The sequence below is a fragment of the Phascolarctos cinereus genome, unplaced genomic scaffold (genome assembly GCF_003287225.1).
Source record: "Phascolarctos cinereus isolate Bilbo 61053 unplaced genomic scaffold, phaCin_HiC Scaffold_4;HRSCAF=312, whole genome shotgun sequence".
In the NCBI taxonomy this organism is placed as follows: domain Eukaryota; kingdom Metazoa; phylum Chordata; class Mammalia; order Diprotodontia; family Phascolarctidae; genus Phascolarctos; species Phascolarctos cinereus.
In genome coordinates, this window is record NW_027555847.1 from 659,257,812 (window position 1) to 659,277,661 (window position 19,850).

Sequence of the window (19,850 nt, forward strand, 5' to 3'; positions counted from 1 at the left end):
GAATCTGTGTTCCCCTGGCCATGGGAGGAGGATGGAGTCGTGTCTCCACCTCTGCCAGCAGGGCCAGGCTTGGACGTCAGCACCACAGGATTCAGTTGCCTTTTCTTGTTCTGTTTACATTATTGTGGGCACGGTGCCAGCTGACTCCTGTCTCTGACGGCTCCACTCTGCAGTTCTTCTAAGTCTCTCCATGTCTGTCTGAATTCCTGTCATTTCTTACAGCAAATTAGCATTTCATTCCATTAATGCGCCCCTTTTGCTTTACCATTCCCCAGTGGATGAGGTACCCATTTTGTTTCCAGTTCTTTGCGGTCATGAAAGTTGATACTACCTAGGACTTTTCTGTCTTTGGGTTAAGGTAAGGTTAAGGGTAAGATCTTTGGGTCGGTGAGCTGCTTTGTTCCTTGTGGTGTGATTTAATTTTCTTCTGAATATTTCTGGCTGGCATCGTTTTTTAATGTTTTTTATTGGTGTTTTTAAAGGGAACACTGAGGAGATAGGCTTCCCTAAGGTCTAGGTCACTTTTTAGAAATCTGGTTGTCAGTAAGGCCACCCTGGGCCCTAAAGCTGGCCTCAGTCCTCTGGCTGATTATTTTGTTTGCTAAAAAAGATTAAACTCTTCTAGTGGCATAAGGCTGTGGCTGGGCAGGGGAATCTGCCCCTAGTCCCAACTTCTCATAGGGTTGCTGTTGTGTGTGCGTGCATAAGTGCATGTGTGCGTTTTGGGGGGAAGGGAGTTGAAGGGAGAAGGAGATCAGGGCTAAGGCCTGGAGAGATGGAGTGAAAGAGTCAAGACAGACAACTGCAATCCGTTCCAGAATTCCCTTCCCCTTTCTAGGAGCTGCAAAGGGCAAGGGCCAGGTCAGAGAGGGAAGTGTGAGGGGGCCTCTGGATGGCACTGATGAGGATCTCTCCTCTCAACACCTCTACCAAGGGGTGTAATGGAGGGGTTATTTCCTGTAGAGTTAGGCCCCCCTCTTCTTCCTCCTCCTCTTCTTCGTCATTTGGTCACACAGAATGACACACAGGAACACCTGCCCTCCCCGCCAACCCTACACTCCACAAGGAAAAAAGCCATCATCTGGGAGCCACAGTCACGGACACTTTAATGTCTTCATTGGTGATGGCAGCAGTAGGAACCAAGAAACTCCTTTTTTTGAGGACCTAGAGAGTCCAGCCCAAGGTACAGAGGGGCAGCACTCGCTGGTCCAGCCTCGGTGGAAAGAACATGGTCTGCGAAAGGCAGCTCAGGGCTCAGAACCTCATCTGTCCCTTTCCTTGCTCCAGGTGACAGAGGCCAGGAAGGTGTGGATTTCCATGGGCTGGAGAGTGACAGCAGAGGGGTCCAGGGAGGGGGCCGGCTGCACAGGAGCAGGGCCTGTTAGAGCGAGACCAGAGAGACAGGAGATGAAAGGAGTGTCACATCTCAGCCCCGGCCCCAAGAGGCTCCTCCTTTGTTCTAGGTCCTGCCTACCAAGGCCCCCTCTGGCCACACTCTGGGGCTCCCCAGGGACAGGGACCAGAAGCAGCTATTCTGTCCCCTCCCCAGCCAGTACCTCCTCCTGTGCTGGTCCTCCACTGAAGCCTGGTGGCCTTGGAGAGGGGCTGGTCAGCTGACAGAGTGGTCTCCTCCAGGTGGCTGATGGTGAAGGCGGAGAACAGATCCTGAGAGACCAAAGAGAAGCTGGGGCTGAGTGGGGTCCTCTCCCATTTCCCTCTGCCCTTCTCTTGGTCCTCCCCTCTACTCACCTGTAGGTTCAGGGTCACTGGCTGGGACAGGTTGAACATGCTGCCCTCCCCATGCCCAAAAATGTGCTCCAGGCGCAGCAGGACTGTGTTGGGGCCCCAGCGGGCCAGGGTCAGCAGGTGCACCGCTGGGGGGAGCTCTCTTTGAAGTCCAGAGAACTGCCATAGAGGGAGCAGGGAGGAAAGATGGGTCCATGGAGCAAAGTGTCCCCCTTGCTAAGGCCCACCCTGCTGGGTCTGGGACACACTCTCACCTCTGTGAGCGCAGGGGTCCCCGGACTGTATGGGGTGCCCTGCCCCACAGGGGCCAGCACCAGCTGAGGGGCCAGAGCTTCCCGCTGGGCCTGGGGGCGGTGTTCAGCAGCCGCTGCATCCACTGTGTCCAGCAGCACCAGGTGTCTGCCCCGCACCACCAGTCCTGTGCCAGGCCAGTCCCCGGGCTCCAATAGGGCCTCTCCTACCCCTCGGTTATCATCCACCAGTAGTCGCCGGTGAACCTGCAGGAACACTGGGGCATCAGCCTTGGGGGCACAGAGGAGTGCCAACATACACTCACACAGCCCTGAGCTCTTTCCGCCCCATCCCACCATCTTCTTCACCTAACTTACCATCAGCTCCACGGAACCGTCCCTCAGGCTACTCCCCCCTTGGGACCTGTCTGTCAGCACTGTCAGCTGGATCTGCCCATCCTGGGGAGCAAGAGGGAGAGGGAGTCAGGATGATTCTTTCTAGGACAGTAGGTAGGAGCTCCAAGCTCCACTGAAGCCTGCTTCCAGGTCCCCAGAGGCTGGGGACCCACTGAGGCCCACTGACTGACCAGTCAGTTAGAAAGCATTTCTGAGGTGCTTACAATGTGCCTGGCACCATACTAAGCACTCGAGATCAAAAAAGGCAAAAAGAGTCCTTCCTCTCAGGGAGAACCACGATGTGGAGGGATAAGACAACCTGCAATATGGAGGCGTGTACAAGCTACAAACAGAACAGAAAGGCGATAACCCGAGAAGGGGAGGCTTCCAGCAGGGGGCGTGGGAGCTGGGGAGAAGGCCCACAGTACGTTCTTTACCTTTTGACCTCAATGCAAATCTGCCCATTGGAAGTAGGGGCTGCCCTGATGTTGCTGGGCCCCCTGGGAAGTCTTATTAGCCCTGATGAGGATGAGCACACTGGGGGGATTACCGTGATGTAGATGCGGCTGTTGACAGGGTAGTAGTTTCCAGCCACAGGCTCAGTCTGGTTTAAATCCCATGTGGGCCGATAATCCCGCCTGCAGAGATGGGGACAGGCTGAGGTCATTTATGGATCACTCCAGCCTTTGCTTCCCCATTGTCAGGGCCCCAGCAGAATGGGAGCAAGGTCCTGGGAGCCACTGCTCCATGAGGAAGCCTTCCTGGAGGCCTGCTGGGGGGCAGGCCTCATGCTGCATCCTGGGGTACAAAGACAAAAAATGCAACCATCCCTCATCTCGAGGAGATAACATTCTACCAGAGGAGACAGTATGTAGAGGTTTTGAGGTGTGTGTGCGTGTGTGTGTGTGTGTGTGTGTGTGTGTGTGTGTGTGTGTGTGTGTGTGTGTGTGTAGGAAAGGCTACCTTTAAGAGATGACATTTGATTTGAACCTTGAAAGGAACAAGGGATTCTGAAAGACCAAGGTGAGGAGGGAGGGCATTCCAGGCATGAGGCACAGCCAGTGCAAAGGCCTAGAGGTGGGAATGCCATGTTAGAAGGACAGTAAGAAGGCTTGTTTGGCTAGACCACTGGTGGGGTGGAAACGGAATACATATGAAGGCTATAAGGAAGATTGGGCCAAAGGCCCTATGGGCTTTACACTGGAGCCTTAAACACTAAATACTGCGCTGGGTCCAGAGGCACAGAGATGGAAGATGGGGTCATGTGCCAACTCAGCTGGTCACAGCAGCGTGTGAAGGGGAATAACGTCTCCCATGGCTAGAAAGAGAGGCTGAAGCTAGCCTGGGCAGGATCGCAGGTCGAGTGCTGGCAGAGACTTCAGAGGACGTCTATTCCCATGCCTAACTTTACAGGTGATCACAATGGGTCCCAGCCGGCCTAAGTGATGTGCTCAGTGTCACACAGTGGCAGAGCTGGGATTTCAATCCAGCTCTTCTGACCCCAAATCCAAAACTCTCTGGCCAGTGTACCAACTCCTACTTCTGGCCCTTAGCCTGGAGCATCCTACCTCCTCTCCAGGATCTCCCGCCCATTGCTGTCAGTGTAGAAACGCCCGTTGGTGTTCAGCTGGGTGTCAAAGCGGCTGATGATCTCCTTCCCCCAGCCATCCCTGTGGGAATGAGGCAGATGCAGAGAGCACAGAGGGTCAGAGGCAGGCCACACCCTGGCTGCCCTCCTCACTCCCACCCCCCGCTTTTCCCCTGCCACTCACCCCACAGGCACAGGCCCCACTGTCCACTCCAGCTCCACGTGCCGCTGCCCAGGGTATAGCCGCACAACCTGGGAGCACCAGGCAGTGAAGTTCTGATGCACCTCCTGCACCAGGGCCTTCTGAGGGATGAAGAGCAGGGCACCGTCAGGGGAGAAAGCGCTCACTCTAACCCAGTCTGAGCCTCTCTGGCCACCTACACGACATCTACCTAAGGCTGCTGAGATCCTTCCCAAGGACCAGCTCCATCCCTCGGCCCAGCCCCAACCCAGGGAACCTCTGCCCAAGACTTCTATGCTCTCCTGGGGAAATGTTCTTTTTTTTTTTTTGCTTTTTTTTGGTGAGGTAATTGGAGTTAAGTGACTTGCCCAGGCTCACACAGCTAGTATAAGTGTCATGTGTCTGAGACTGGATTTGAACTCATGTCCTCCTGACTTCAAGGCCAGAGCTCTATCCATTGCGCCATCTAGCTGCAATGCTGGAACCTGGAAATGCTCGTTTTTGATCAAGTCAATCAACCAATGAGCCTTGATGAAGTGCCCACCACCACATTGTGGGCACCTTGCCAGGTGCTGATGATAGGAAGACAAAACTTCAACCATTCCTGCAGGCTCCCAAAGAAGCTTATGGTCTATCAGAGGAGCCAACATGTAAGTAAATACGGAATAAACAGAAAATCAATACAAGGTACTGAGGGAAGGCAGGTCAGGAAAGGCTTCATGCAAAAAGGTGGTGCTTAAGCTGAATCTTTTAGGATGTAAGGGGTGTTAGGAGGCAGAGGGAAGGAGGAAGTACAATCCAGCTTGGGGGAATGGCCAGTGCAAAGGCCCAGAGGCAGGAGATCAAGAGAGGAAAGGAAAAAAGGCCAATTTGGCTGCACCCCAGTGCCAGAAGGGAGACATTGTAGAACAGGACTGGTAGAAAGAAAAGTTGAGGTCAAAGACTTTAGAAGGCCAAAGAAAGGTGTTTATATTTTATCCTGAAGGTGACAGGAAGCCGCTGGAGTTCATTTGAGTAGGGAAGGAAGTCACACAGTCAGATCTGGACTTAAGGAAAGTCACTGGACTGAGGAGAAGACTTGGAAGGGTGTCACAATAGTCTAGGAGATAAGTCATGGTGGCCTAAGTAGAGTGGCGGTCATGTAAATAGGAAGAGATCTGAAAGATGCTGTGACAAGATCGGGCACATAATTGGATACATGGGGTGAGTGGGTCAGAGGAGTCCAAGGGAACGCCTAGGGCACAGAACCTGGGATGCCGGAAGGATGGTGGTGCCCACACAAAAGTGGAGAAAACCAAAAGAGAGGAGCTTTGAGGGAAATGACAATGAGCTTGGCTCTGGACACGCCGAGCTTGAGATGTCTACAGGACATCCCATTTGAAATGTTAGTTGATGATGTAGAACTAGAATTCCAGGAAGAAACTGGGGCTGGATGTATAGATCTACAGAGATGATAGTTAAACACAGGAATATAGGAACTGATGAGAGATAGACACAGAGAGAGATGACAGAGACAGAGAGAGGAGAGAGAAAGAGACAGAGAGAGATACTAGGGCATAGCTTTAGGGTATCCCCACGGTTAGGTTTTTCTGAAGGGATAATGGAGAAGACAAGGAGGATATTGACTGACAAAGTTGACCAGGGGAAGATTATCAGGGATGTCTATGGAACAAAATTCCTTAAAAACCACTAGATCAGAAGTATCAAATTCAAACAGAAACAGACACCCAGGGACCATATGCTGCGTTAGAAAACCATACATTACCATTATCTATGATGTTGTATTTATTCTGTAAAACAATTCCCAATTACATTTTAATCTGGTTCACCAGGCCTTAAGGCAAGCCCCAAGTCTGATGCCTCTGTACTAGACAGCAGCCACATTACCAATCTCCCTTGCAGAGAGCTAAGACTCCTAGTACAAGTTGGCCCCTGTGATTCTCTGCACCTCAGGCGACCTGCCACAGGCCTGGTCCCAAAGGAAAATGACACTTTTTTCCCCCTCAAAATATCTCCTGCTGTATTGGGACTGGCTCAGCTGGGTGTTCTGTGTAGAGCCTATTTATTTGGTAGAGGAGTAAACAGCCGGTTAAGAACATGGTGTCTGAGAATGGATTCCCAAAACACCAATTAAAATATAAAACCGACAGGATCTTGGCTAAGGATACAGTATTTCTAACAAGGGCTGGTATTAAAAAAAAAAAAGTATTCACTTGAAGTTCTGCCAAGCAAATCAAAAGGGCTTTAGGGTGAGAAGGAAGGGACGGAAGAAAACTGCTTACACATATCTCCCAAGCTAAATGCCACAGAGTAATCACAATGCAGGGATAATAGTAGAGATGTCAGAAAGTCGCCAGAGATTCCATCTAAAAAAACTGAGCAAACCCCAAAATGGCGCCGCTGGCTTCAAGCATCCATTCGTGTCCAGGCACAAAGTGAACTAGAACTCTCCAGGGGGCGTCCATCCCACTCACAAAGAGCAGCTGTGAAGAATGGAATCCTCAAGGCCCAAAGAGAAATGATTCCACTGAGCAGGAAGAGACCAAACATCGACTCAGTTACTATGAAACTCTTATCCTGCTTGTTTTTTCTGCCAAAGAGAATCACCTTTAGACTGGAAAGGAGCATACACAACAGGCTCACAGGGCAGTGAAAGCTAAAATGAGGAAGGAGATAATGCCAGCACCTCGCTAAACCTTGATGAATTAAGTCACTCGGCTCACGCAGACTTTGAGTTGGGGAAATGAGAGCTAGACAATGTTACAACGTTACAAATTGGATTCAGAATGAGTTGAGGGGCCAGTCCTAAAGCATAGTTATTAATGGTTCAATGTCAATATGAGCAGAGGCCTTTAGTGGAGTGCCCCCTGGGATCTGACCTGGGTCCTTTGCTGTTCAACACATTTAGCAATGACTTAAAGATACAGGTGGTGCGCTTACAAAATTAGAAATGACACAGATTTAGAGTAATAGTTGACACAGATACAGATTCAGGATCTTAAAAAAAAACCAACCTCTGACAGATCAATTTAGGGACAAATCTAATAGAATGAACTGACTAAGAATGAATATAAAGGTTTATACTTGGTTCAAAATCCAGCTTCCCAAGTAAAGGATGAAGGAGGCATTTTGAGACAGTATTCCAGATAAAAAATATCTGGGGGCTTCAGTGGATTGCAAGATCCATGGGGGTATGCTCCAGCAGCCAAAGAAGCTGGCGTGACCTTGCACCACCATACCAGGCAGCACACGTGGCTGTGGTGTGTTCTGCTGAGGCCACATGCAGGGTATGATGTAACCAGTAGGCTGACTCCACATCACTCCCCTTCACAAGCTTGGTGCTGTGGCCACATCAGTCTACTTGCTCCTCCACATATTCAACATACCATCTCCCACCTCTACATTTTTGCATGACTGGTTGTCTGCCTCACCTCTAGCTCTTGGAAGCTTCAGCTCCCTTCAAGGCTCAGCTTGGATGCCACTTCCTTTCAGGAAGTCTGTCTTGATTTCTCCAGCTGCTAGTGCCTCACCATGACACCTTCCCTACCTCCAAAATACACATTTTTTTTATCAGACCTTTGACTTCACTGGTATAGGCAAATCCCAATAAAGAAAGGTCCTTCCGCCAATGCCACTCAACAAATGATCTATAACTTAGTCTTAAAGAATTGTGGGAGAAGTTAAGTGACTCACCCACAGTCACAAAGTCTTTATTGTCTGAGGTTGGACTTGAACCCAGGTCACCCTGATTCCAAGACCTCAGCTGTGTCAACCTGCCTCTTGTTTTGTACATACCCTATATTAATTTATTGTAACCAGAACGTTAGCTCCCTGAGGGCAGGGGTTATCTCGCCTTTCAATGTGTGTTTCCTAGCACATGCCTCATATGTAGCAGACACCAAATAAATGCCTATTGATTGACTGATGCTTTGGTTCTGAGCACCACATTTTAGGAAGGATGTTGATAACCTGAAGGGCCTCCGGAGAAGGGGAAGGGGAGAGGAACTTCAAGGATGTGTCCTATGAGGACTGGCTGAGGAAAGTTGGCATGGTCCCTCTGGATCAGAGAAGACTGGGATTTAAATGACCATCATGTGGACTGGAGACTTGACTTGTCCTGCTTGGCCCAAGAGAACAAAACTAGGAGCACTGAGTTGCAAAGAGGCTGCTCTAAGTGCCAAAAAAACCCTTCCCTAATAATGAGCACCTGTCATCTAAAAGTGGAATGCACTACTGTGGGAGACGAGTGGGTCTGCCCTCACCAGAAGTCTTTAAGAACCGTAACACTAGAGCCAAGATGGCAGATCAGGGGCAGCCACGCAGATGAACTTTCTCAATATTCTCTTCCAAATAATTTTAAAATAAAGCCTCAAAATTAAATTTTGGAGTGGCAGAGCCAACAAAAGGTCAGGGTGAGACATTTTTCCAGCCTAAGAAAACTTAGGAGGTCAGCAGAAGAAGCTCGTGACACCCAGAGTGGAAGTCTGTCCAGAGCCCATACTCATGGCAGCGGCAACAGCTTCCGGAACACTCAGCCCCCAGACTGTAAGAGGTCTGATGACTGGTCAGAAAGAGATTATAGGGCACTGAGTAGAGCTGGCACTGGCTGGCAGTTCTGGGCTGCAATTTTAGGGCTCGGTCACAAAGGCGTTGGGGCACTGGTCACAGTACCGAAGCAGAGAGGAACACTAGGTATTTGTGGCTGCAGGGGACCAGGAGCCCTGCCTAGCTAAAGGCCAGAGCAGGAGAGCAGCGACCACACTTCTCCCAAGATCACACCACCCTGGAAGCACCAACAACTTGCAGACCCCCAGAACCAGCTCTGAAAACGGCAATACAAAAAAGCCTGAAGCTTGGGGCAGTGCCTCCCCACCCCAAGGTGATCAGAGCCCAACTTTCACATAAAGTTCAACATTAAAAAATGAACAAACAACAAGAAAAGAATTTGACCATAAAAAGCTACTATGGTGGTAGGGAAGAGTAAGACGTTGCTTGTCTTCTGTTCTCAAAGAGAATCACGACTTCAGGAAGGTGATGGCATGACTTGCACATGAATTGGATTTAAGTGAGGCAGGGCTGTGCAAAGTCACCAGCCTCACCTTCTCCTCCAGAGCCATCTGGGTCCAGTGGCAAGACTAAGACATACATTCAGAGGAAGAAAACCATATGAAAACAAACATAAACACAGCCTCAAAGAAAAATACTAAATGGACCCAAGCCCAACAAGAATGCCTTAGAAGAGTTTTGTTTGTTTGTTTGTTTGTTTAGGCAGTTGGAGTTAAGTGACTTGCCCAGGGTCACACAGCTAGTAAGTGTCAAGTGTTTTGGTCTGAGGCCGGATTTGAACTCAGGTCCTCCTGACTTCAGGGCCAGTGCTCTATCCACTGTGCCACCTAGCTGTCCCAAGAATACCTGGAAGAGTTAAAGAGATTAGTGGAAGAGGAAAAATTGGAAAAAGAAATGAGAGTGATGCAAGAAAATTATAAAAAGAGAACTAACAGTTTGGCAAAAGAGGCATAAAAAATACTGAAGAAAAATAACATCTTAGAAATAGAATTGATTTAATGGCAAAAGAGGTATAAAAATTCACTGAAGAAAAGAACTCCTTAAAAATGAATTGGGTGCAGCTAGGTGATAGAATGGATAGAGCACCAGCCCTGGAGTCAGGAGGACCTGAGCTCAAATCTTGTTTCCTGAAAGAGATTCCAAAATGAAAACTCCCAGGAATATTTCAGCCATTTTCCAGAGCTCCCAGGTCAAAGAGAAAATACTTCAAGCAGCCAGAAAGAAACAATTCAAATATTGTGGAGCCATAGTCAGAATAACACAAAATTTAGCAGCTTCTACAGTAAAGAATCAGAAGGCTTAGAATATGATATTCCAGATGGCAAAGAAGCTAGGATTACAACCAAGAAAAACCTACCCAGCAAAACCAAGTATGAAATCCTTCAAGGGAAAAAAATGAACATTTAACGAAATAGAGGGCTTTCAAGCCTTCCTGATGAAAAGACCGGAGCTGAACACAAAATCTGTCATTCTGGCACAAGACTCAAGAGAAGCATAAAAAAGTAAGCATGAAGGAGTGATCATAATGGTCTCAATAAAGTTAAACTGTTTACATTCCTATATGGGAAGATGATACATGTGACTCCTAAGAACTGAGTCAAATTAATCAAAGCTACCTACGGTCATTTGAAAAAATGCTTTACCTTACTGTTGAGCAGAGAAAGGCAAATTAAAACAACTCTGGGGTACCACAGATTGGTTAGAGCAGTTGTGACATATGACTGCGATGGAATACTATTGTGCTGTAGGAAATGGTGAAGGGGGTGGTTTCAGGGGAAAAAAACCACGGCAAGACCTACACGAATTGATGCAAAGTGAAGTGAGAAGAATGGGGAGATCATTGTACACAGTATGAGTAATGCAGTAACGATGATCAGCTGTGAGAGACTTGGCTACTCTGATCAATACAACGATCCAAGACCATTGCAAAGGACTTGATGAAAAAATGCTATCCACCTCCAGAGAGAGTGCTGTTGAGCTCTGAGTACAAACTGAAGTATAATTTTCTCACTTTCCTTTTTTTTTTTGCTTTACAAAAAAATATGGATAATATAGAAATGTCTTATATGACTTGATATTAAATTGCTTGCCTTCTCAGTGGGTGGGGGAGGGGGTAAGAGGGAGAGAATTTCAACTTCAAAAAGAAAAGAACGCTAAAAAGAATAAACAATGCATTTTTTAAACATTAAAAAAAGAGCTATAACACTCGATACTCAGCGATACTGAGAAGGCATTCTGGTTCAGGTACGTGTCGGACTAAATGAGGCACAATGTCCCTTCCAACTCTGAGCCTACTTCCAAGGCCAGGCTCATCGCTGGCCAATCAGGAACTCTCCTAGTCTCTGGTTGGCTTTGGGGAGGTTCTAGCTACAGTCTTATTTAATTCCTGTTTTAAGAGACTTCGCCCCAAATATTCTTACACTTGTAAGAATGTGACTTCTTCCTAACTCTCAGCTGGCTCACAGTTTATAAGAGACCCACCCCTGCCTCCTCACAGTTCCCCCACATCCAGAGCTTTGCCAGGTCTGGGCAGCCACACCCTCCTAAATACCTTCACCAGACGGGTATTGGCCCAGTGCCTCAGAATAAATGGTTTTGTTTGCTCTGGCCTGAAGATGTAGGCCCCAGAGACCTGTGGGTGCATAAAGTCCCCATTGCTGGCATTGTACCTGGAGGGACAGAAGAAGACACACGGGGAGTTACAGGTCAGACTGACTTCTCTTATCACCTCGTACCCCCAGATACCTCATGAAAAGCCCCTGATGATCCTTCACAGGGCCCTCCCCTTCACTTACCAGTAGAAGGCCTGACTGACTGGCAACCGCAACCCCTGGTCAAGGTTTTCGATCTCCTGCAGTAACCCAGTATTTGGATCAAATGTAACCCTGAAGTGCTGAACAGAAAGACAGGTAGGGAAGCTTAGGAGGGAGGGGATGGAAATGGGGTCACTGAATCACAGAATAGGACCTCAGCCACCCTCTAGGCCAACCCCCACCTGAAAGGTTTCCACTATCACCTACCCAACTAGTGGCTGTCTGGCCTCTGCTTGCAGACCTCCAAGGAGGAGGAGGAGGGCCCCAGGCAGCCTAATCTGTGAGTGGTTTTATCTGGGCATCAAGCCTACACTTGCTTCTTTGCTCCTTCTAGCCATGGTTTCTCGTTTTGCTCTCTAGGACCAACACCACCTAATCTCTACCACACAACAGCCTTTTAAATACTTGAGTCTTTGCTTCTCCGCTTTACACAAGCCTCATTAGTCAAGAGAGCCGCTATGCTTTCTATGGCATGCACTCCAGGCCCTTCATCACCCTGGAGGTCCTCGTCTGGACGTTCTCTAATCAAGTTGCAGACCCCGGAAGGGAACATCATAATCCAACCCGAGAGGCGGGGGACAATGCAGAGGGAGCTTCAGGCCTGACTCCACAGCCTGGGCACAGCTGGAGAGGAACAGTGAGACAGCTTCTCAGAGCATTGGGCTAACTCGAATAAGATGAAATTCAACAGGGACCCATGTCAAGTCTTACACTGGGGTACAAAAGAATTCAACTTCACTAGTATCAGATGGAGGAGGCAGAGTTAGGCAGCAGTGGGTCTGAAAAGGATCTGGGGTCTGAGTGGACCACTAAGCTCAACGAGTCAGCAGTGTGCTGTGGAAGCCAAAAAAGCTAACGGGATGTTAATGAGCTTAATGAGCTGCATCAAAAGGGGTAAAGCTTCCAGGAACAGAGAAGGGAGGGTCCCACTGTTCTCTACCCTGGTTAGACCTCCTGGGGAGTGCTGAGCTCAGTTCTGGGCACCATGGATTAAGCTGGACATTGATAAGCTGAAATCAGGACAATAAAAGGCCTTAAATCCATGTCATATCAGGATCATTTGAAGGCACGCTCAGCTTGGAAAAAAGGACTCAAGGGGAATGTAATAGCTGCCTTAAGTATCTGAAGAGCCATCCATGGAAGGAGGATTAGATTTGTTCAGCCCCAAAGGGTAGAACCAGGAGAGATGACTGGAAGTCACAAAGAGGTGAACTGAGGCTCAGTGTCAGGAAAAGTGTCACCAAATGAAACAGTCCCCTTCAGGAGGTGGTGGGCTTCCCTCCTTGGAGGTCTTCAAGCAGAGACTGAATGGCCACTCGTTGGGTACATTCTTATGGTGGGTCTTTCGGGGCACGAGTCGGATTCGACACCCAATGAGGTTCTCTCCAACACTGATCATGCGATTCTGAAATGGGGGCCCATCACCAGAGAGCCAAGGTCTCCTTCCCCCCAGCCCTGGCCTGTTTTATGAGGCATTTCCCACTCTCATTCCTGCTCTCAGCTGCTCACCTCATTCTGGATGACCAGGCGGCTAAAACTCTGGGCTCCAGAGGTAGAGCAACAATCCCTGAATTTCGGTATTTTGCTGGGCAGACGGGTCACTGAATAGATGCTGAAGCCCAGGGGAGGCGCTGAGGCTGGAAAAATCAGCTCAGGATGGAAATTATCTGATCCTTCAGATGATACATCAATAACCTGGGGAGGGAAACAGGGAAGGGAAATGAAGGCACAATAGGCAGCCTCTGTCTCCCTTAGCCACAAACTGACTGGGGAAGTAGTGCCTAAGAGGAGTGGTACTTACACACTAATGTCCGAAACCTGAGCATTCTAGGGGAAAATGATATGTGGGCTCAAAGGACAGAGGGTATGGAAATGTCAGTGGGGGAGATTAAGAGTAGAAATTCTGTTTTCCAAGCAGTTTTTTTCAAAGAGTGGGTTCTTATCCCAGAAGCTGGGGTCTTTGGGTTTATCAAATAATAGATTACTATAGCCATTGACTACTGTGTTTGCATCTTTAACGTATTCCACTGATCCACCTCCCTATTTCTTAGCCAGTACCAAGCAGTTTTGATGACTGCTGCTTTATAATACAATTTAAGATCTGGAATTGCTAGGCCACCTTCCCCTGCATTTCTTTTCATTAGTTCCTTTGATATTCTGGGCCTTTTGTTTTTCCAAATGAATCGTGTTATTATTTTTTCTAACTCTATAAAATAATTTTTTGGCAGTTTGATTGGTATGGCACTGAATAAGTAAATTAGCTTAGGTAGGATTGTCATTCTTATTATATTAGCTCGGCCTACCCATGAGCAACTGATGTTTTTCCAATTACTTAGATCTGATTTTATTTGTGTGAAAAGTGTTTTGTAATTGTGTTCATAGAGTTCCTGGGTTTCTTTTGGGAGGTAGACTCCTAAATATTTTATAATGTCTACAGTAAGTTTAAATGGGATTTCTCTTTCTATCTCTTGCTGTTGGGCTTTGTTGGTAATATATAGAAATGCTGATGATTTATGTGGGTTTATTTTATAGCCTGTAACTCTACTAAAGTTGTTTATTATTTCAAGTAGTTTTTTACTTGATTCTCTAGGATTCTCTAAGTATATCATCATGTCATCTGCAAAGAGTAAGAGTAGAAATTCTGGAAGACACTAGAGGGAAAGGTGAAAAGACAATGGGGACTGTAGAGGGTTTGTATTTTTTTCTGGTGGGGTGGGGGTGGTTGGGGAAGGGCCAAGGAAACCATAAGGGAATACCTCACTGGGCACTGTCTGCCCACTGGGACTTCTCACATGGTAGGCCCAATCCTTGACAGGCAGTCGCACAGTCCAGGTGATGCCCCATGCCAAGGGATTGTACAGAACAGCCTGGAACTGGGCAGCCCATAACAAGGAATCAGACCAGGGTTCTTGTGCCTGTACCACAACCTCCCACCCCGTCCTTGCTCCCAGGTTCCACCCTGTGCCCGGCAACCCCAGCCTCACTGCTCTCATGAAGGAAATTCATTCCACTCTCTTCCCTTTTTCCTCCCTGGCCCAGCCCAGCCCCACGTACATGGTTGGCTGTCTGGGTCAATGGGCACACACTGATATTCAGCTGGTTACAGAACACAAAATCCTCCTTGGAGCCCCTCAGGCTTGCCAAAGCATTGCTCACCAGCACCTGGGTGGGGGAGAAGGCATGAGTGTACATTACAGGAACCTTGGCCCCCTTTCCAGCCTCTCAGGTGCCCTGGTCCAATCTCAGCTCAGCCCTATACCTGGCACTTCTCCCAGCCTGCGGCCAGTTGCCGGGCATAGTCGTTGGCCACATGCTGCTTGGATGTACCACTGACAGCATCGTGGTGCTGGGCCACAGCCATGGCTTGTCCTGGAGGAACCATAAGGGATAGCATGTCAGGTCACATGAGGGTGAGAGGGACTAAAAGGCTGGGAATGAAGAGGGAAGGAAATGCTCTTCTATGTTCTGAGGAAAAATTCGGCTCCCCCCCCACGTTCCCCCGCCCCCCAGGAACCCAGTCACCTACTAAGGCGAGCACTGCTGCCTTGTCCATAGGGTCCCATTAAGGCTGCAGGCCCAGCCAGTACCTCCAGCTGGTTACACACCTGCAGGGAGGGGGACATGAATGAAAGAGTCTGGGGATCTAGGGAAAAAAGACAGGCAGAACCTCCTTTCTTCCTTCCTTTTGTCCATTCTCTTCCCATTGCTCACTAATCCTTTCATCCCATCCTCAATGAATCCGGCCTACTCCCAAGATGGCCCATTCCATCCTCCACCCAGGAACCCTCATCCCTTTCCCAAAGTCCCCTTCCTCCTCTCTCCCCAGAAGGCCCTCATCCTCTTCTCCTTCTCCCAAGACCCTCCTCTCTCCCTAGCAGGCCCACCTGCAGAAATTTATGGCTCAGGCGCTCATAATGCTTGAGGGCTGGGCGGCTGGTGAAGTAGCCAGTCCAGAATTGGTGAGGGCCATCTGCATACGGGAAGAAGTCATCCTGCTTCACTGTCCTGGGGCATGGAAGTAGGGCAAGAGTCACTGCCTGCCCCAGGAGCACTGGGGCTCCCAGCATCTCCCCCACCTACTCCCCTCCCATACCAGGTGAGGTTGGCCTTGTTCAGCTGCCACAGGTAACAGGCCGGGGTAGAGTAGAGGACGTTGATGAGGCTCCCTTTGCTTTGCTGTGGGGCAAGTCAGGACAGGAGGGTGACTAACCTGGCCTCCCGTTCCACCTGGCTGCTCCCCTCATTCCACAAAGATGTTTCCTCTCCCACTGACAAGTACCCACCTGGGCATTGACCATCTCAATCAGCTTATCCATGTTCTTGAACCACATGTTGGCATTTTCATAATGGAAATCACTACCCATGGTCATCACAATGTGGTTAGTGCGGTAATATTGGGCCTGCATAATGGGGGACAGGTTTGGATTCTCAGCTACTGAGTCTGCAGCTAGGGAGGTAGGGCCAAGCCACACTCTCTCCCCCACCCTCTACCCCCCAGGTTTCAGCTGGGTCTGCTGTCTACAATGAAACACCTCACAGGACTTCTGCGTGGGGTCAGTTTCTGGTACTGGTCAGCTTTCCCTGAACCAGCACAGGAAAATGGCCCAAAGCTATAGGCCTCAGGAGGGTGCCCTGAAGATGGAGAAACCTTAGAATTTATGTCTAAAAGGCAGAAGCCATGTGGGCCATTCCCTGTCTGCCTGGGGTCGCTGACATATAGGGATTCTGATTCATGACCAGGGACAGGTCTGACCTGGACAGTAGAGATGTTCAGGAAGTAGTTGACCAGTATTTCTGCATTGTACTCTGGGCTGTCAGGATCATCCACCACCGGGTAGTCAAAGCAAAGCACGTCCCAGCAGAGATTCAAGGGTGGATTGTAGCCATTGGGTAGGACACCTAGGACCAGGTGGTCAGGTCAAGGGTTCTCACACTCCAAGCCCCACACTGCTCTCAGGAGCTCCCCCAACCTCAGCCCCTATTCCCAGTCCTTCTTTCTTCTACTTCTAGTTCTCCCCAGGCCCTGTGAGTGCCTAACAAGCTTCAGGGAAGAGAGTGGGGAAAAGACTCTCACCAGTGAAGAGGTCGGCTTGAGGAGGCTGTAAGTTGGCACTTGCCCTCCAGACCTGCTCCATTTCCTTCTGAATCTTCCTCCTCTTCTTGTCTTGATAATCCAGACGGCCAAAGAAATAGCCATCAAAGCCCATCTGCAGGAAGGGAATCAGAGAGAGGTCAGGGCCTATGGTTCTTAACATTTGTGGGGAGGGGAGGGAAGGGTCGCCAGGCAAGAAGGGGAGGCAAAGATGAGGCAGACTCAGAGAACACTGAGGCAGACCTGGGCAAAGAGGGACGCTTGCTCCCGTGAGTGGCCGAAGGGATCAATATGCCAGGCGACTCGAGGGCGGCCACAGTCCCCAAAGGTGTCTTTCAGGAAGTTCAGCCCTAAAGTCATCTGGTCAATGATGGCTGCATAGTATGTGGTGGCCTCATCATTCATGACCCAGCCACCGTTGGCAAACTGGAGCCTCCCTATAGAGTAAAGGATGGGGTCAGGGGAGTTCTCCCAAAGATGGAGGCCTAAGGTCCCGACTCCTGCCCCCCTGCCCTCTGGAGGCCTGGCTGCAAGAAGCCAAGAGCAGGCACCAGGCTGCCAGCCTGCTCTGGGTCAGGGTGGGCCTCCACTGTGGCAGCACCCATTCCTCACCCTGGCAGACCAGTCGTCGTACGTCCTGCTGCATCTGGGCTGTCTGCTGCTTCCACCAGTAGGAGAAGAAAGCGATCTCAACATAGATGAAGCGACGGGACTCGTTGGCCAGCAGAGCTGATACCACCGAGTCCAGGATGTACTGAACGCCAGCACGCTGGATGTTATCTCGAGCTGTGGGCATTTAATGCAATTCAGTTTCTTCAAATGTTCACTAAACACCTCCTGTGTGCAGAGGCCTGTACTTGGTGCTATGGCTATAGAAATGAAATCAGAGAATCAGAGAATTTTTTTTTGTGGTGAGGCAATTGGGGTTAAGTGACCTGCCCAGGGTCACACAGCTAGTAAGTATCTAGTGTCTGAGATTGAATTTGAACTCAGGTCCTCTTGACTCCAGGGCTGGTGCTCTATCCACTGTGCCACCTAGCTGCCCCAGAATCAGAGAATTTTGAGAAAACAATATTTTCAGCTGGGGTGGTGGGGTGGATATGATGGAAGGAAGCCTTAATGGAACAGACGTGGGTAGGGGAGAATGGTCCTTTCTAGCCCGTAGAGATGGAATGAGCAAAAACTCAGAGAATGGAAAACAACAGGATAAAAAAGAGGAATAGAAAACAGTCCACTTTGGTTAGACTAGAGTATGTGAAGTGGAGCAATGTGAGGTAGCTGGGACAAGGAGGTAGCCTGGAGTCAGTCTACACATGGGCTTTGATTTCCAGGGTCAGGAATTTATACTTTAGTTTGTTAGGCAATAAAGAGCCACTGAAGGAGAAGGACATGATCAGAGTAATGATTAAGATTAATTTGACCACGATGGGGAGCTTGAATCAGAGGCAAGAAACTGAAGACCAGGGGAACTGGTTAGATTAGACAATTGTCTAAGTAAGAAGGAATGAGAATTTGACCTAGGGTGGTGGCCCTGCCCATGGAGAGGGGGACAGATAAAAGAGATATGAAGGAGGCAGAAGTGTCAGGACTTGCCAATCAATGGGAAGCTGGGAGGGAGGAGCCAAAGTTAACTGAAGTTGGGTGACTCCTAAGGTAACATATGGTTTAATGGGGAGAATGCTGGACTTGGGGACAGTCACCTTAGGAATTCCCTGGCTAGCCCACAGAGTTGAGAGGCAAGTGCTTTTTGAATCTTAAAATGCTACACAAGTGTGAGTTATTATTGCAGTGATGATATCAGCAAAAACAGAAAAGGGAAAAGGCAGGTTTGGAATAGGGAAATACAGTTTCATGTTGGTTATGTTCAGTTTTAAGTGCTGGCAGGATATTCTGGAAGTATACAGGGGTGGGTAACTAGATCTCTGGAGAGAGGTTGGGCCTGGAAATAAAGATTTTGTTTTGATCCCATCTAGCTATGGTCACAGGGTAATTATACAAACATAAAACTTGTACACTTATTACTGTAGTATTAATGCTGCTTTTTTCTGTTCAAGTGTAGAAGTTGCAAAGAGGCATATTTGGGATTGGTGTCAGAAAAAGATCCCTGAGTTATCCCAAGGAGAACAGGAAGCCTCAGCCTCACTGACGGAAGCTGAGGGCAGAACTTCCAAAGGAATCTGGCAGAGAGACTTCCACTTCATATCAGCTGAGTGGGCCCTGAGAGCAGAATGGCCCTTGGTCATGGGTACCCTTTCCCTCCCAGCCCAGAAAAAAGGACAATGGAAGCTCAGAGACCCCGAGACTGGATGACTGGCCCCCTGGTTAGTCCCAGACTGCCCTTCCTCTTACCTCCATAGTAATACTGATCCACAGTCTTGAGCCAGCCGACATCATCATGGGTATGGGGCAGGAAGTGCACATTGAGCATAGAGGGCTGGGTGGCCGGGCACAACTGGGCAGTGGGCAGAGACCCCCACCATAGCAGCTGTTAATCACCAGAAATGCCAAGCCCCTGGCCAGCCCCACCTCTCCAGGTAGGGCCCCAAAACACAAGATAGGGAGAAGGCATGGAAAGACTTGAGGGGAAGGGGGGCATTTGATGAGTCCACAGTCCAAGGTCCAACTTCCTTGCACCCTCATCTAGGACATGACCTCACTGCTCACAGGAATCTTCCCCAAAGATAAGCCCCAGCAGCCCACTGCAGAGCTGCACACTGAGAAGCCCCTTCCCCCCTTAGGGTCCCCCAGAGAGATGTACCCAGGAAACACGAAGCGGTCAGGGTGCAGCCGAGCCATCCTTCCCCCTCCCAGGGTCACTTCCCCTTTTCTCTCCCGGGCAGGCTCGGTCACGGGGAAAGGGAGAGGGGGCCGGGCCCAGCACGAGCCCCGGAGGGCGGGCGGCTCCGGCTCAGCCCCGGCCTCCCCCGGCCCCAGCTGCACGCCGCCGGCCTCTCACCTCATAGTAGTCGCAGCGGTCGGCCTGAGCCCCGGCCCCCGCGCACAGCGCCGCCGCCGCCAACAGCAGCTGCAGCAGGAGCCCCGGGGCCCGAGCACAGCAGCCCCCGGTCATCGCTCGCCTACCAGTGGGCAGCCCCAGCCTCAGCGGCCCAGCTCCGGCCCCAGCGCCGCAACAACCCGCCCGGCAGCACCGCCGCCCGGCCCTTCAACCCTTCCTCCGTCGGAGCAGGACCCCGGAACAGGGGCCCAGCCAATGGCCCGCGAGGGGGGCGGGTCCGTC

At 49.8% G+C, this 19,850-nt stretch overlaps 1 protein-coding gene across 1 annotated transcript; it reads right to left on the minus strand.

Moving 5' to 3' along the window:
• Nucleotides 1–1,082: 1,082 nt before the first annotated feature.
• MAN2B1 (mannosidase alpha class 2B member 1) lies at nt 1,083–19,831 on the minus strand. Its single transcript, XM_020994900.2, has 24 exons — nt 19,569–19,831; nt 18,962–19,064; nt 17,225–17,398; nt 16,856–17,049; nt 16,595–16,727; nt 16,274–16,419; nt 15,804–15,920; nt 15,614–15,696; nt 15,405–15,525; nt 15,047–15,125; nt 14,780–14,889; nt 14,575–14,682; nt 14,277–14,393; nt 13,030–13,215; nt 11,503–11,600; nt 11,259–11,376; nt 4,145–4,263; nt 3,941–4,042; nt 2,923–3,010; nt 2,355–2,435; nt 2,001–2,243; nt 1,750–1,905; nt 1,557–1,665; nt 1,083–1,378 (listed from the first exon to the last, which is right to left on the minus strand). Exons 1-24 carry the CDS (start codon nt 19,680–19,682, stop codon nt 1,263–1,265), a joined length of 3,015 nt encoding a protein of 1,004 aa, XP_020850559.1. The 5' UTR covers nt 19,683–19,831; the 3' UTR covers nt 1,083–1,262.
• Nucleotides 19,832–19,850: the final 19 nt, after the last annotated feature.

Bases quoted from the DNA above. Each gene is read 5' to 3' on its own strand.
- MAN2B1 (XM_020994900.2), bottom strand. From the start codon at position 19,682: ATGACCGGGGGCTGCTGTGCTCGGGCCCCGGGGCTCCTGCTGCAGCTG. The intron at 14,890-15,046 runs GTAGGTGACTGG...TGGTTCCTCCAG, and splicing joins AGGCAGCAGTGCTCGCCTTA to GACAAGCCATGGCTGTGGCC. The intron at 4,264-11,258 runs GTATTTAGGAGG...TTCATCCCTCAG, and splicing joins CCAATACCCGTCTGGTGAAG to AAGGCCCTGGTGCAGGAGGT.